Here is a 15,860-nt window from a genome sequence, read left to right on the forward strand (position 1 = left end):
GGTTTGTCTTCTCTAGCACTTCACACGTGAGGAGGAACGTATCTCCAGGCCGGTCTTCCTTCAGTGTGCCAACGATCACATTTGCTACATATCTTCCATTCACATCTGGGGTCTCGTCTATTGAAACCCATATCTTACTGTCTCCCACACCACGCCTTATTATATCCAACATCTCTTCATAACAAGGGATCAGATAGTCCTTCCTGAGAGTAGATTCGTTGGGAACAGGATGTTTTATATATTTTTCAAGAAACTGTCTGAAGCTTCGGCTGTTAAATTTCTTTAAAGGAATGTTAGACGAAACCATCATCTTGCAGAGATATTGTGAAAATTGTGAACACTGTGAACTTGATGTCGGGGTTTCAAATAGCAGGCGTTGCCTATTTTCAAGTGCAAAATATCTAGTTACACAATTCTTATGTTTTACAGTATTACAGTGTTGTCGCACAGAGAAGCATTTTTCAGCAGTAACTTTTACTTCACACAATTTACAGAATAATATCACTCCATCCGTACTGAATATGTTTTCACCGAACTCGCGAACAAAACTTCGCAACTTCCCACGAATTGAGACTTTCGTTTTAGGCATGTCTGTCTGTCTGTTAGGTCATCAGCCCAGAGGCTGGTTGGATCCTCAAATATCACCACCAAAGGTTGTGCGGTTATAAGGAAACCCCAAAAACCAACGGCAGCACCAAAATGACGCGTACTAGGCAAGATGAGGAGTGAGGTAGTTTGCCACTGCTTTCCTCACTGGGTCAGAAAGTACTATTGCAGCACGACTGACTCTATGAGCAGCACCTTTCAAAACACTCAGATGCACTAGTCGTGCTCTGAATGTCATTACTCAACACCACCCATACCCCAGCAACTTCCATATTGTCACAGCCATGGATGTTGACTGGGACTTCGGTGGAAGCTACACTTTACTCTGGCCTGTGCCAAGAGATGGATGCAAAAGTACTGTATCCATCAAGAAATGACAGCAGGCAGGTTTTAGGCATATTGGAAGGAAGTGAATGACTGAAGCTCCCTAATAACCAAGGTCATGTGTTGAAGGTGGAAGAGGTAAGGGCGAAGGAGAGAGATTAGAACAAATGACAATTAACTGCAGAATTACTTCTGCTTCCGTGTAAACAACAGCCCGGTTTCCAGGAACTGACCCAGCTAGCAAACAATAGCTCCTACCTGTTAAGAAACATTCCATACACTACTTTTCGACCAGTGTAATGATATTTTGTTCAAAATATGCCATTAAACTTAAGAAAACCTAAATATGCATTTATATGCCCAATAAAACATGTTTAATTTTGATTATCATGCTTGGAAACGTGTTGAAAATACAAGACTATAAGATATAATGTTAAGGGAAAAAATATGACTTGTCATAGAAATCCGTCCCCTAGTGATGGCTTACAAAGTCCTGAGTTCCTAAAACTTACTAACAGTAAGATTACACTGACTGATTATGGTTATTAACTGAGGTAGGCTCTGTCTCTTTAGCTGCCAGATGGCGTTACTGCTGCTGTTATCAAAAACTAACTTGTCAACAATGAACTTTTGTTCTTAGATTTACTTTAGAAATTAAATTATTTTAATTATAGGAGAGCTTGAATATGTAGTCATTACATATTTTATTTTTCCTTGCAAATACCTTCCAAAAATTCAGGGTTGTCATATATTCGGGCCAATATGCTACTTTAAATCAATGAAATAATTTCATTTGCATTTTCCGAGAGTTGTATCTATGCTAACATACCTTGTTCATGATTTCAGCATGGTCCAGCCCAAGAACATCCATTCTCATTGGTGGAAGGGGTTCCTCTAATTTTCCTTGCAAATACCTTCCAAAAATTCAGGGTTGTCATATATTCGGGCCAATATGCTACTTTAAATCAATGAAATAATTTCATTTGCATTTTCCTAGAGTTGTATCTATGCTAACATACCTTGTTCATGATTTCAGCATGGTCCAGCCCAAGAACATCCATTCTCATTGGTGGAAGGGGTTCCTCATCATTTTCCTCGTCAGTACACTGGTTGATCTGATCCTGAAATTCATTCACAAAATGGCCATTATTCTGATGTGGATACAGTGACGCTGTAGTGAGAGTTCAAAATAGAGGTGCAAAATAATTTAAAAAGAGTCAGATATGCTCTTCTTTCATAATCGATTTTGTAAAACTATGGACCACGTAAATAACTCTTCATGATTATGATATAGACGTTGATTCCCATAGGGAACCTGAAATATTTGTCCCGAATGAGTAAATTTATAATACCGATATCATTGGACATTATAAATTTCCAGCTAACTCATTCCTGGCTGCCAGCGTTTTGCCTCAATATGGTAAGTTGGGCTCATCAGTTGGTAAATAGCACACCTATCAATATTTCAGGTTTCCTATGGGAATTAACATCTATATCATCTGATGACCAGGCAGGTATCAATTTTTGAAAATTAGATAAAGTCTCTCATAGCGCACTGGCACTGCCGGTGGCTCCAAGTAGCCTACGCAGTGGCCTCCATGGTCATGAGACGACGAGGTGCTACCTAGTGGTATTATGTGCTACATGATGGCATGCCCTCTAATGTGTCTGACGGAATCCGCACACCGAAAGCTGACACGACTTCTTATAGAAGATGAATATTGAATTTTCACGACCGCATTGTAATCGAAACAGACTTTCAACGTATTAGGTCGTGTTACATACATGTAGTACGTGTTGAAGAGATGTTAAGTACAGAACAAAAATGGCCAGCCGGACACCAGTGGGATCCGAACCCACAACCTCCCGATTTCTTATGGAAGTTTGAAAACGTGGACAGACAGGTGGACTGAGTGATTCTGGACTGGGTCTCACCCCAGGACTTTCTACTGCTGTTAGTGCAGCAAGTGCTTCAAGGCCGGGTTCAGCGATCCCCAGGATCTCTGGGGCTCATATCAAGGCCATTCAAGCCTCATCTCCGTAAAGACACTAGCAAGTGCTCTACGGCTTTCTGGGTATATAAACCTGACAAGAACAATCTCTGTTTGTGTTCTATAAGATGCACAATACGTCATTCGCCGCTACGACTACAGCATCTGATTCGCTACCTAGCTACATGCTTACTACTCCAGCTCACTCTCGGGGTGTCTCTTGCCCCAGCATGAACTTTCAGATACTATCACAGCCATGCCATGTCTTACCACCTCCAGTACCTCAGCGCACTTCTTCATATAGGATTCCATTAAAATGATAGAACTAAAACCCCTCCGAAGATGACATTGCAAGGAAAAGGGCCACTGACGTCACCGCAGCAGCTGAAACCAACGTCCAAGAATCATCTACAATGGATACCAACCTTCCGCCCCCGAACACTAATTCGCCCATCGAATTTCCACCCATTTCCTATGCCTGTCACCCCATCACCAACTCCCGAACCCTACGAAAATCTCCCACCAGCACCGATAGCTACCTTCTGCCAAACCCCACCCCAAAATTACACATCCCCCATAATATTTTCAGTACCCTCATCAGGATTAATTTACACTGACAAGAAACAGATGATATTCGCCCCACTGGTAATGGGGTAATAATCAAGGTAAACGGGGAGGACGCCGCACGCTGGCTCACCCATTCAATAGGAGTAACCCAGTTAGGTTCTTCTTCACCCCTCAAACCTCTTTCCTCACCCACCATCAAAACACCCCCTCTCCCCTACCCCGTCACAGCCTTTTTAGGTGTTTTATTTGCAGTGTGCACCCGGATATCCCTGAGACGGCTATACTCGAGAAACTGAACGCGGAGGGCATTCCGGTTCAGAAAGCCTTACGCATTAAAAACGCCAGTGGGCCCACCTTCATGGTGCAGATCCTCCTCCCTACAACTGAGGATGTCGACAGGGTCCTGAACAGTGGAGTCTCAATCTTCTGCCACCACCATAGAGTGGAACCCTCCCGAGCCCCAGCTCCCAAACCCGTAAGATGTGAAGGATGCCTGGTCTATAACCAACATATCACCGCGCACTGCACCGCTGGCCATCCGGTGTGCGGACACTGCTTGGAGGTACATCCCACAGTCCTAATGACATACACCCCGCAAATGTAACACCTGCGGAAAATCTGATCTCACTTATTCCCACCGATGTAAGTTCCGTCCCGCACCTCCTGCAGACACGCCAGCTTTCAAAAGTAAAAAATCAGGAGAAATTTGACAGCGAATTGTGACATATTTATGACATATCACTGGTGGCAGAACATGTTCTAATTGAATACATTAACAACTATATTTGGCCTACACATATACATTTTTCATTATTTATATGTGAACACTAAATACTGGACATACCTGAACTTTAGGAACATGCGACTTCTCATTCTTCAACATGCTGAACAGATTACGACTAATTGTTGTTCAACACACCCGTAGTAGCTAACTTAGCCCTCTTCAAAAACTCGGAACTAAATTTTTGGTCAAAGCGCCTTGCTATCTGATTTTGAGGTTAAAATTTTCTCCAAAGTGTTTTCAGACAACAAGGATCTGAACTGTGTTATTGTCTTTGTGACTCTGCTAAAAATCCTTTCACATTCTGCATTGCTATGTGGAATTGATAAAATAGCAAGCATCACTTTAGAGAGTATGTCATATTTAAGTACACCATAAGCTGATTTCATCTACCCTACCGATGCTCACTGAACATCAATTCTTCCTTTTGCTAGGTCTGTTCCTTTGAGCTGAAAGTTACAGAACTGAGAGTGCAGAATAACAGTTTCGTTATATAAATGTTCTGTTTCACTAGTCAGAATGTTCGTAAACTTGTTAATGAAGAATCTAAGGCTAGAAAACGATGCTTTACTTATAGCAGAAATATTTGCAACTTCTGCATTAATTAAAATTTCATCTTTGAATGGAAATTTGTGTACCATGTAGTCACATGATGAAGAGAAACACTTTCTAACAGACTTAAAGAATTTGCACTTTTCCTCAGACTTCAAAGTGTTCACCAAAAGAAATGCAGAATTCCCTATCATCAGAGTGGTGGTGGTGGTGATTTTTGTTTTAAGAGGAAGTACAACGAGGTAATCATCCTCTCTGAACAAATAAGTGGAAAAGAAATTTAAAATATAAATAAAAATTATTTATTCAACAAAGGAATTTGGAAACACAGTACAAAATAAAACAAAAAACAATTATAGCACTAGGCTGAAAGGATTACTAACGTATCAAAAGGGAACGTACGTTCCCTGAGTAACAGTGCACTTGTAATTTATATACCCTTGATAAGTCCACTGTCACACATAAAGCGGATGACGAGATCAGCAGTAGTCGCGTCATCGGCTAGTATGCGTTCGAGTGTTTCCTGCAGGCCGAGGCTCCGTCTTAGGCCAGAGAGATCGGTGCACTCTGTGAGGATGTGGGCCACGGTGAAGTCGGCACTACAAGAACACACTGGGGGGTCTTCCCTCTTTAGGAGATAAGAGTGCATGAATCGTAAATGACCTATCCTCAGCCTGCATAGTACTATGGCCTCTCTCCGTGAAGGATGGAAAGAGGACCGCTACACGGTAGTTGTCTTCTTAATTGTTCTCAGCTTGTTGGGAGTTCGGATATCTAGCCACTCCGATTCCCAGGACGCCAAGATAGTTCGACGTAGCTGAGAACAAATATCATTAGCAGGTACACTGACTGGTCTTGGAGGTAAAAGTACAGCTTCCTTTGCAGCTTCATCCGCAAGTTCGTTTCCCGCAATCCCAACGTGGCTTGGAAGCCATGCGAAAGTGATTCTTGTGCCAACATCCCATAACCTGGCTAGAAGGTCATGTATCTGCTGTACCAGTGGGTGTTGCGAGAAACAGGATTCAATAGACTGCAGAGAGCTTAACGAATCGGTACACATAAGAAAGTGGCTTCTTTCGTCACACAGTGCAAACTGCAGAGCTTCTAAGATGGCGTAAAGCTCTGCAGTGTACACGCTACATGCTTTAGGGAGCGAGATCTTTGTGCTCATATCATCAATGACGAAAGAGCAACCAACATTATCTCCAATTTTAGAACCATCCGTGAAGATAAGTCTCGCAGCCGGATATTGGTGAACGAAGTCCTGGAAATACCTCCGATAAACGGAGGAATCCGTGTTCACCTTGGGTCCATGGAGCAGATCTAGACGTACATCCGGTCGCGGAACCAACCACGGAGGTACCTCGCTAAGCGTATGTTCAAGACAACCACCGATATCAATATTCAAATCATGACACAAGCTATCAATCCGAAACCCAACCGGCCGTGTGGCATTCGGCCGGTCTTGGCACCTCTGGTGGTATTGGGTACGAAGGATGCATTGATAGTTTGGATGAAGCGGCATTTCACGAATTTTGGCAGCGTACGTGAGAAGTAATTGCTGCCTCCTTATCCGTAAAGGTGGAAGTCTCGCTTCAGCGAGTAAGCTGGGAATGGGGCTAGTACGGAAAGCTCCCGTTGCCAGCCTTACTCCACTATGGTGAATACTGTCCAAAAGGCTCAGCGTAGATTTTGATGCTGAGCCATAAGCCGCACTTCCATAGTCTATTCGGGAGAGTATCGTCACCGTGTAAAATCGTAGCAGTACCGCATGGTCAGCCCCCCACGAGGTGCCGCTGAGAAACTTAAGCATGTTCAGTCTCTTCATACAGGCAACCTTCAACTGATGGATGTGGGGCTGCCACGTTAGTCTCTTATCAAAATGGAGACCCAGGAATCTGCAGGTGTCAACCACTGGTAAGACACTGTTTCGCAAGCGGAGCTCTGGTTCGGGATGCACAGGCCGACATCGACAGAAGTGTACAACTGAGGTTTTCACTGCTGAAAATCGAAAACCATGTTGCAGGGCCCAACTGTCGACTCGGTTAATAGCTTGCTATAGCTGTCTTTCAGCAAACGCCACCCTTCCGAAGCTGTAATGTAGAGCTAAGTCGTCTACATACAGTGAAGGAATGACTGCGGGCCCAGCAGCAGCAACTATGCCGTTGATGGCAATTGCGAACAGCGTGACACTCGGTACCGATCCTGAGGTACTCCATTTTCCTACTCGGACTCGAAAGAGACGGAGGGACATGAAGTTCTCAATAAACGTTGGCACATTTCCCCAAAATCCCCACTGATGTAGTGTGGAGAGAATCCCATATCGCCAGGTAGTGTCGTAAGCTTTCTCCAAGTCAAAAAACACAGCGACTAGGTGTTCCTTCTGGAGAAAGGCCTCCTGAATGGCTCTCTCCAGTCTGACCAGACGATCAGTGGCAGACCGATGAGAGCGAAACCCACACTGGTAGTTAGACAAGAGACCTTCCTTTTCCATGGCCCACACAAGACGCCGGTTAACCATCCTTTCAAATAGCTTACAGAGGCCATTTGTAAGGCATATTGGCCTATAACTATCCAGGAGTTTTGGATCTTTACCTGGCTTGGAAATTGGTATCACAATTCCCTCATGCCATTGAGATGGAAATACTCCCTCACTCCATATTCTGTTGAACAGGGTGAGGATATCCTTGAGACATCTGTCACTCAAATGATTAAGCATTTGATTATGGATTTTGTCCGGTCCAGGAGCCGTATCCCTGCATAGCGCGAGTGCACTTCGCAACTCCCACTCCGTTAAGGGCACGTTGTAGGGATGCGAAGCACTGGAGGCGAAAGAGAGATGGTGTGCCTCTGCTTCGCGCTTAATTTGAAGAAATGCAGGGTTGTATCTCGCAGAGCTGGACGTATCTGCAAAATGTGACGCGATGTGGTCAGCAATGACAGAAGGAATTGTAACTATATCTCCATTAATGGAGATTCCGGGTACTGAAGGCACATTCTGTACACCGACAATACAGCGGAGTTTCGTCCACGCTTGTGATAACGGAGTATGTGCTGTCATAGAAGACACATACTTTTCCCACGTAGCTTTCTTACTTTCTCGAATCAAAAAAACGGGCCTTCGCACGCAGACGCTTAAATGTTATATGATAGGCCATCGTAGGATTCTGACGATAATGCTTAAAGGCCCGTCGGCGATCACGTATTGCTGCTGCAATTTCGACCATCCACCATGGGACCTGTTTCCAGCGACGAATACCGGATGAGGAAGGAATTGTTTCCTCTGCAGCAGCCAAAATTCCCGTAGTAATGGAAGAAACGTGGTCATCAACAGACTCCAGCATATCATCGGCCATCACTGCGCGTTTTGAAAAATCTGGCCAGTTTGCCTGCCGAAGTAACCAGCGCTTGGGTACTTCGGACTGTCTTTGATTCAAGATAGATAGAATTATCGGGAAGTGGTCACTGTCACAGAGGTCATCGTGTACTTGCCATCGTAGCAGGGGAACTAGCGCACGGCTTCACAACGTGACATCCAGGTGTGAGAATGTGCCATGTGCGCTGCTGAAGTGTGTCGGTTCCCCTGTATTAAGCACGCAAAGATCAAACAGATTGATCAGTCGCTCGAGCATCCTCCCCCTATCACAGGAAGACAGAGAACCCCATAGTGTGTTATGGGCGTTCGCATCTCCCAGCATGAGGAAAGGAGGAGGCAACTGAGCGATCAAATCTTGTAGTGCATGCGTTTCAAGATCGTAGTCCGGTGGAAAGTACACGTTGCACACTGTTGTCATTACTGGCAACGGAGTGCGAACTGCAACTGCATCTAGCTGAGTACGGAGCAGTACTTCTTCGCTGAAGATGTCGGAGCGAACTAGGGTACAAACGCTCCCAGTTGCCGCGCCATCCACAGCTAATCTGTCTTTGGAATAAAGACAATATCCTCTCATAGTCGTGTCGTGTCCAGGTCTCAAACGAGATTCCTGTAGACAGACTATGGAGGCCGCATAGACGAATATCAATTGACGTAACTCAGCTAGGCGACAGTGATAACTACTGCAGTTCCACTGCAATAGTGCCATTGTGTGGATAGGTAGCGTTAGGAAATTAGGACAATTGCTTGCCCTTCTTTCTATCAGCTACCTGCCAATTTCCGCCGTCTTTGTCGGTGTCCGTTATGTCATCGTCACCATCTACAATAATAATGGCTTCAGTCTCCATTGTGTCCCCAGCTGGGGGTGACTTGGAGGCTGAGCCCTCCATAGATGGCGTGCTCTCTGATTTTGAATGGTGGGCCTTCTTCCTGGGAGAACTGAGTTCCCCAGAAAGGGATCGAACATGAGACCGTCGGGGCCTCATGTTTTTACCCGCCGTTTCCTTATTCTTTGAAGGAGAACTGCCAGATTGGTTGCCGGTCTTCTTCGGGGATCCTGTGATCCCCGATGGGGTTGGAGAAGACTTCTTCTCCAACTTCTTAGGGGAGCGCTGTGGCTTCCCTTTCTCCTCCTTCTTGACCTGTGCTTTGGTAGGAAGGCTGGAAGAAGGTTTTCCAGCCATATTCGGGGAAGTCGTTCCCCCCGCACTTGAAGTAGAGGACTTTCCAGCCGAAGGTGTCTGAGAAGTGCTCTTTCCAGAATTTTTTGGCAATAACTTGCTTACCGATGCTTTTGTTGTGATTTGTTCTCTCTTTTCTTGGTTACTGGTGCTGTGAGGAACTGTCTGTTTGCTAGCTGATGGTTTCGCCGGAGCGGTTGCTACAAAACTTGTTGGTGTTATTGGTACTTTCGCTGCCTTCTCAGGAAAGGAGAGGGAGAATTCCGGAGGGGCCATTGATTTAAATTTCCTCCGGGCATCTGGATAAGATAGTTTATCCAGTGTCTTAATCTCCTGGATCTTCTTTTCTTCCTTGAATATAGGACAATTCTTGGATCACGGGGCATGCTCACCTGTGCAGTTTACACACACGGGTGGTGGTGTGCCTTCTACACCGGTATGTGCCCCTTTTCCACATTTTCCACAAGATGCTGAGCCTTGGCAGCGCGGTGATGTGTGACCAAACCATTGGCAGTTGTAACATCGCATAGGTGCTGGAATATACGGTCGAACTGTCAGCGTATACATTGAAACTTTAATTCGTTCGGGCAGTGTCTGTTTGTCAAAGGTGAGTATGAAAGCACCTGTGTCGTGAAGATTAGCTCCGACACGCCTCTTGAGCCTCTTGACGTCGGATGAGATCATCATCAGAGGCTTTGACTACGTCCCTCTGAAAGATGACTCCTTTAATGGAGTTCAGGGACTTGTGCTTTTCCGCCTTAACAGGTACTGGTCCGAATATTGTAGCTTCCAGTAACCTCTTACTCTGTACAACCGTATTAGTCTTGATAAGTACGGAGCTGTCTCGTAGCTTCCCCATCTCATCAACCTCCCCACCAACAATATCCTCCATAGCATTACTGATTAGAAACGGATTTTCTGGAAGGAAGCTCTGTCCATCGACTCTGGAGGCAACCAGAAATCGAGGCAGATTTTCCTCAGACGTTTCCCTATTGAACAAATCATCGGCTCTGTTGAAGCGTTTACGTTTCTTTGCAGTACAATTTAAAGACGCAGTTTTAAGGCCTGCAGCCTTCGAAGAATTAAAACCAAAATCAAACTCAAAAACCATACATGTCCCACGAGTACCCGGGATATAAAAGGTCAACCTTCGGCAGAGCCCTGACGTACTGAAGGCAAGGCTATATACTCCAGAGGGCGCCTGGTATCTGGAGGGGGGTCGCTAGGAACTACTCTCCCAGTAGCCATTCATCACCTCGCCACGACCCGAAACTTGTGATTGGGTTGGGCCGCTAAGAACTACTCTCCCACTAGCCATGCATCACCTCGCCATGACCCAAAACTTGCGACTGGGGGAGGATAAAACCTCCATACTATCCTGTTCTACCCGAGGCAGAGAGGTTGGCTGGACAGGAAGAGGAAAGAAATTTAAGAATGTGAGTATAGAAGGGTAGAAATAGTTATGAAATCTAAAGAGCACAGACACCTCTCAGGCCACTCGGGGGACACCTTGTTAGTCTGGCCCTACACCGAGGCCAATCCAGCATGGGTAACCCTGAGCTGGCACAGCCCTCGGGATCAACAAGCACTCAAGCCCCCACACCAACGTCAAGGTCATGGTGTCCCTAGAGGGGGCCTATCATCAGATCACAATCCTCCTTTTGATTTGTGGAGTATGATAAACTACATCAAGGAGAGAGGAGGAGATTTTAATAACATGTGGTTTTACAAACTTTGCCATCACATTCTTCAATAGTTCCTCCAAAACTGACTTCAGTAAGTGGATGTGCAGCATACTTGACTGAAGAGCAATGTTTGGATTCTCAAAGATATCGAAAAAACTTGAGAGAAAAAGGCAAAAAGATTTATGTAAATATGATGAAAGGAACATGAACAGGTGTTCTTCACGTGACAAAGTATGGCTCTTACAAGGGAGCTGTCCATACTGTCATATCGAAATCGACAATGAAATTTTGCAGATACCACGAGGAAACCCATAAAATAGCAATGTACAAAAATTTTGCTGCCATTTAGAATGGGAAGGTTTCTAAATCCTGATACAAAATCCGTGTGACAACGCAGCTTACTGGACAACCCTTGCTTCTTGCTGGCTCACGCGGCACACAGTGGAGTGGAGTTGCAGTTGTGATGGAGAGAGAGGGACAGAGAGAGAGAGAACAAACTGCCATGCTGCCACGTGCCAAGGTCATTTTAATGTTAAGGAACAAATGTGAAACATCAATGAGGTGCGTTAATCTCATGATAAAAACAAATACTTTTGGCACCATGCACAACAAATATGCACTTTGAGGCCACATTGCTTTTCACAGTTTTCTTTACTTGTTTGAAGGCAATATTTCGCAGGCACTTCGAACTCGGGAAGTATATCCGTTGTATAATTGGTTGAGAACCACGAATATTTAATCATGTACTTAAACTGTGGGGAAGATAATTGAAAATGAATGAAGGACTGCATTTTCAGTATGCTGTTTCTCTGATAAACATCAAACTGAACGTCTTCACAAGTCAGCACAATGTCTGTTAAGCAGCGATACAAAGCCTTCCATTGCCGGCAGAAAAACTTGTCCAAGGGCTGCATTTTCCTTGTAATGCCGGGAGGAATATGAAAAATTTCTATACTGTTGCCTGGATGAATGTCTACAAGACAGCTCTTATCACTATAAGTAGTCCAGGAATCTAGCAGCAGCAAACACTTCTCTTCGACAAATGGGAAGGAGGATTCTTTAAACCAATAGTTTAATTCCTTTTCCCCCCATTTTCCCTGATTTTGTGGCTGTTACAATTCTATTTCTGGCATGAAACATTTCTTTGGAAACTCCCAGGCCGAAAGTTCTATTTGCTTCCTATAGTACAATGAATAATTTCGGGAAAAGAGTACCGGCCATACTAGTTGTAGGCATAATTGTGTACGAATGGGTGAGTGCACTAACTGATTGAGCAATGGTTTCTGTATGTTTCTCACCAACAAACGATAGAGTCCTTTTCGCTTTCATTTCGTGCACGAAACTACTCTGATCAGTATCATATATTGAAGAAGGGGTGTATAGTCTTAAAATCGCTAGGTAGCTAGTTCCACAAATTTCTTTGTGACTTTATCTTTTTTGTCTTCTTGCAGATACATACGGGATACAAATTTTGTAATTTTTCTACTTTTTATTCTGTACTTTTCTTAAAATGACTCAACCAATTAACATATGCGCTGAAATTTTCACCCCATTGAAATCTCTCTTGAAATTTCCAAGGCCTACCATCGCAGGTCTTCATCGCATACATTTCGCTTCAGTCTTCTTGCTTCTGTAAAGCGAGAAAATAATTCTGTATGCTCATTTTCCTGTGTTCAATGGGGCTTACTGATGTAGATCTAATTGGTTCTTCCACCTGTACTGTTGTCTTAGTGACGTCACCTTACGACAACTTTTGCGAACAGTGGTTGATGAAAGCCGCTTCTTACCCCCTTATTTAACCATAAATTTACAGCTTTTCCTTTGTACGCAAGTTCTACAGTTTGTTTCACTTTCTTCTGTGGGGAAGCACAGCTTGAACTAGTAGATTTGCTAGGTAACTGCGGTCTCTCTTCACTGGATTGACAGGAATCAGACTCGGGGCTCAAAATCGGATCCGTAACACATCTTGTTCCTGGTAATGGTGTGCTGCCTTCTCTTTCAGATAATGCAGATGAGGTGTCGCTGCTTCCACTATAATTTTCACTGTCACTATTTCTCTCCAGACACGACTCCGAGACGATGCTGGCAGCCATGGGATGATTTTCAATTAGTTTGATCACATGTCGACCCATCTCCCTTTCTTCCGAAGAAATTTCACGGAAAGAGAAACAACCTTTTTCATGAAAATAAAGTAAAGCATACTCTAGAACATTCACCGGATTCATGACAGCTCTTTCAAACGAACATCTGTCAACTGGCTAGCGCAGAAAGCTCAAGGTAACCCGGTCGCTTCAGCTGGACACCAGGGTTGTCCACGTCGAGCTATATGCTAACGTATGCAATTCTATTAGATATTTCCGTTATTGATTTCAAGACCTTACAGATCGAAATGGCAGCTGAATTTTTGTACATTTCTTTCTTATGGACCCCTCATCCTCTCTACCAAATTTCATTGTCGATTTTGATATGACAGTATGGACAGTTCCCTTGTTAGTGTCATCAGTAGTTTCATTTCTGTTTGGGTGAAAATGATGACTGTGTTTTCCTTTTAACTGACAAGTGTAGTGAAATGTTATGACAATGCTTCATGTTTACAGACAAACAGGACACATCTGCACTTAGACTGTGCTAAGGAATTTTGTAAGTCTTCAAAGTTCCCATCTGAGAATCTTTACTCACAATTTTGCTCCTGAATAAAGTAACCAATGGGTCCCACTGCAGCAAAATCCTATCTAAACACCTTCTTAGTGATAAGCAGCAAGTAGGCACATGCTTCAGAATTTTCCTGATCTCTGTGTTGTGTAAAGTGTGAAATTCTCTGAACTTTTCTTTCCTCTTTGCACTCCTTTCCAGATAATAAAATATGTCAATTATACTTTCATCAACATTTATAGGCAAGCATGCCGCACCCTTCCCTGCAGCAAGATTAATTAGGTGACAAGAGCAACCTACGATGATTATGTTACTATTTTCATGCTTCAAATATTCTGCCACAACATTCTTTAATCCTACCATTACTGGAGCATTGTCTGAGTTCAGGCCTAAAACATGTTACAACAATAGGATATATTTTCAAGTCGCTTTTAATGCTACCACCAGTAGCAACAGAAAATGCATTCACCTGCAAATGTGATACAATTTTTGCACTTTCTTCCATGCACATTTCTGTAATGATAGCCGCTGTTTTCATTCTAGCACACCCATATCATTTAGCGATTTCAAGAAACATTTTTCAAAACAAAAGGTGCCGCATGGTCAGCGCAATTTACAGGCAGGTTATGTTCTACGATAAATGACAATAAATGACATAAATAAAAGCCTCAGCATTCGTCACAGGATTTATATCTTGGTTTTTACATGAAAAGTTCAGTTTCTAGTTTCTTTCCACATACTGGACACTCTTCTTATGTTTTTTCGTTTCCACACGTTTGAGTATATCGCACTTCCTGCCATGCGTAACTGAAAAATCACACCTACATACAGTACAGAATGTGAACATTGGTCCCTTCCAGGATTCACTGAAACACGGAAACTCTTCCCTATAAGTGATTTTAAACACTGCCTCTCTTTTTTTTCTTTCTTTTTTTTCTTTTTTTAAAATTTTTATTTTGGCCAAAACAAATATTAAGACATACAACTAAGAAGCACTACTACGTGACATAACACGACCACTCAGCCAGGTTCTGCCCTGGGTAGACGTCTATGGCGTGCTACATCTGAGGTTACGTTACTCGCTTGAGACTTCCAATTCCTATTATTAAGCTATTTGAGTAGGAATTTGACTGTATTATAGACCAAAGAGGAGCACATGGCTGGCCACTGTGCCCCATACTGCCATCCGCTTGTGATTATTAGAACTGCTATCAACCAGCCATACTCAGCCGTATATCGACAGAACGAGGAAACACGCAGAAGTTTAAAAAAATATGAAAATTACTGAAAACTTGCTCTGAAAATCAGGGGATTGGTCCCAGCGATTGGGAGATCAGGAAGAACAATGAAAAATCAGGAGTCTTCAGCTTAAATTGGGAGAACCGTCCTGAAATGGTCGCACCTATTCGCACCGTTGCCACCCCCACCCAATCAACCCGCTACCTCTTCCCACCCCCAACCCTTGAGGACATCCGATTCATTACCATTTCCCTCCTTAACATTCATCCCTATCACCGCCCCTTAATACTTTCACGACTTCAAGCCGTAGCTAACCAAACATGCACTTCCAGACATCCCACTCCGGCCTCAACACCCATTTCAACTTCACCCCCTTTGAGAAATTGGTTTGATAATGGCCCTTGTCCCTACGAAGAACTGGTCTCCTAAACCCATCTCCCTAATCTTCCTAAAGATCCAATCCTTTCGCTCCAAGCGTCTCCATCTCCAAGCACAACCCAATATCCCTCCCACGTTCTCCTCCTAAACGAAACCATGTTACACCCTCATCACTTTTCCCATCTCTCTGCTTTCACCTTTCAACGTGCTGACCACCCCCATGATGTAGGCCACGAGGATGCAGCTAATGCCACCCGCTCATTCCTTCCTACTCGCAACCACACTCCTCCAAATCCCCTCTCATTTCCTGAGTCCATTACTATCACAATTTACTTCCGGTCCCATATCCTCCACCTCGCGACCATTTACATCGATCACATGTTCTACTTCCCTTAGACTACCTCACTTATCTTTCTGACACTTTCCCCCACTTCTTCCTCCTAGCTGACCTCAACCTTACCTACCAAACCAGCCGAGAAATGAATGAGCTCCAATCTCTACTCAGCGATAGAAAATGTTCCTTCATCCACA

General features: G+C 43.9%; 1 protein-coding gene across 1 annotated transcript in view; it reads right to left on the reverse strand.

Moving 5' to 3' along the window:
• The window catches only part of LOC136872660 (putative ribosome-binding factor A, mitochondrial), a 111,477-nt gene that overhangs the window by 19,168 nt on the left and 76,449 nt on the right, over positions 1 to 15,860 (reverse strand). Inside the window, exon 5 of the mRNA XM_067146471.2 lies at positions 1,950 to 2,051. Within this exon, the coding sequence (XP_067002572.2) occupies positions 1,950 to 2,051 (102 nt within the window). The remainder of the gene's footprint in view (positions 1 to 1,949; positions 2,052 to 15,860) is intronic.

This window comes from Anabrus simplex, chromosome 4, assembly GCF_040414725.1.
Source record: "Anabrus simplex isolate iqAnaSimp1 chromosome 4, ASM4041472v1, whole genome shotgun sequence".
In the NCBI taxonomy this organism is placed as follows: Eukaryota; Metazoa; Arthropoda; class Insecta; order Orthoptera; family Tettigoniidae; genus Anabrus; species Anabrus simplex.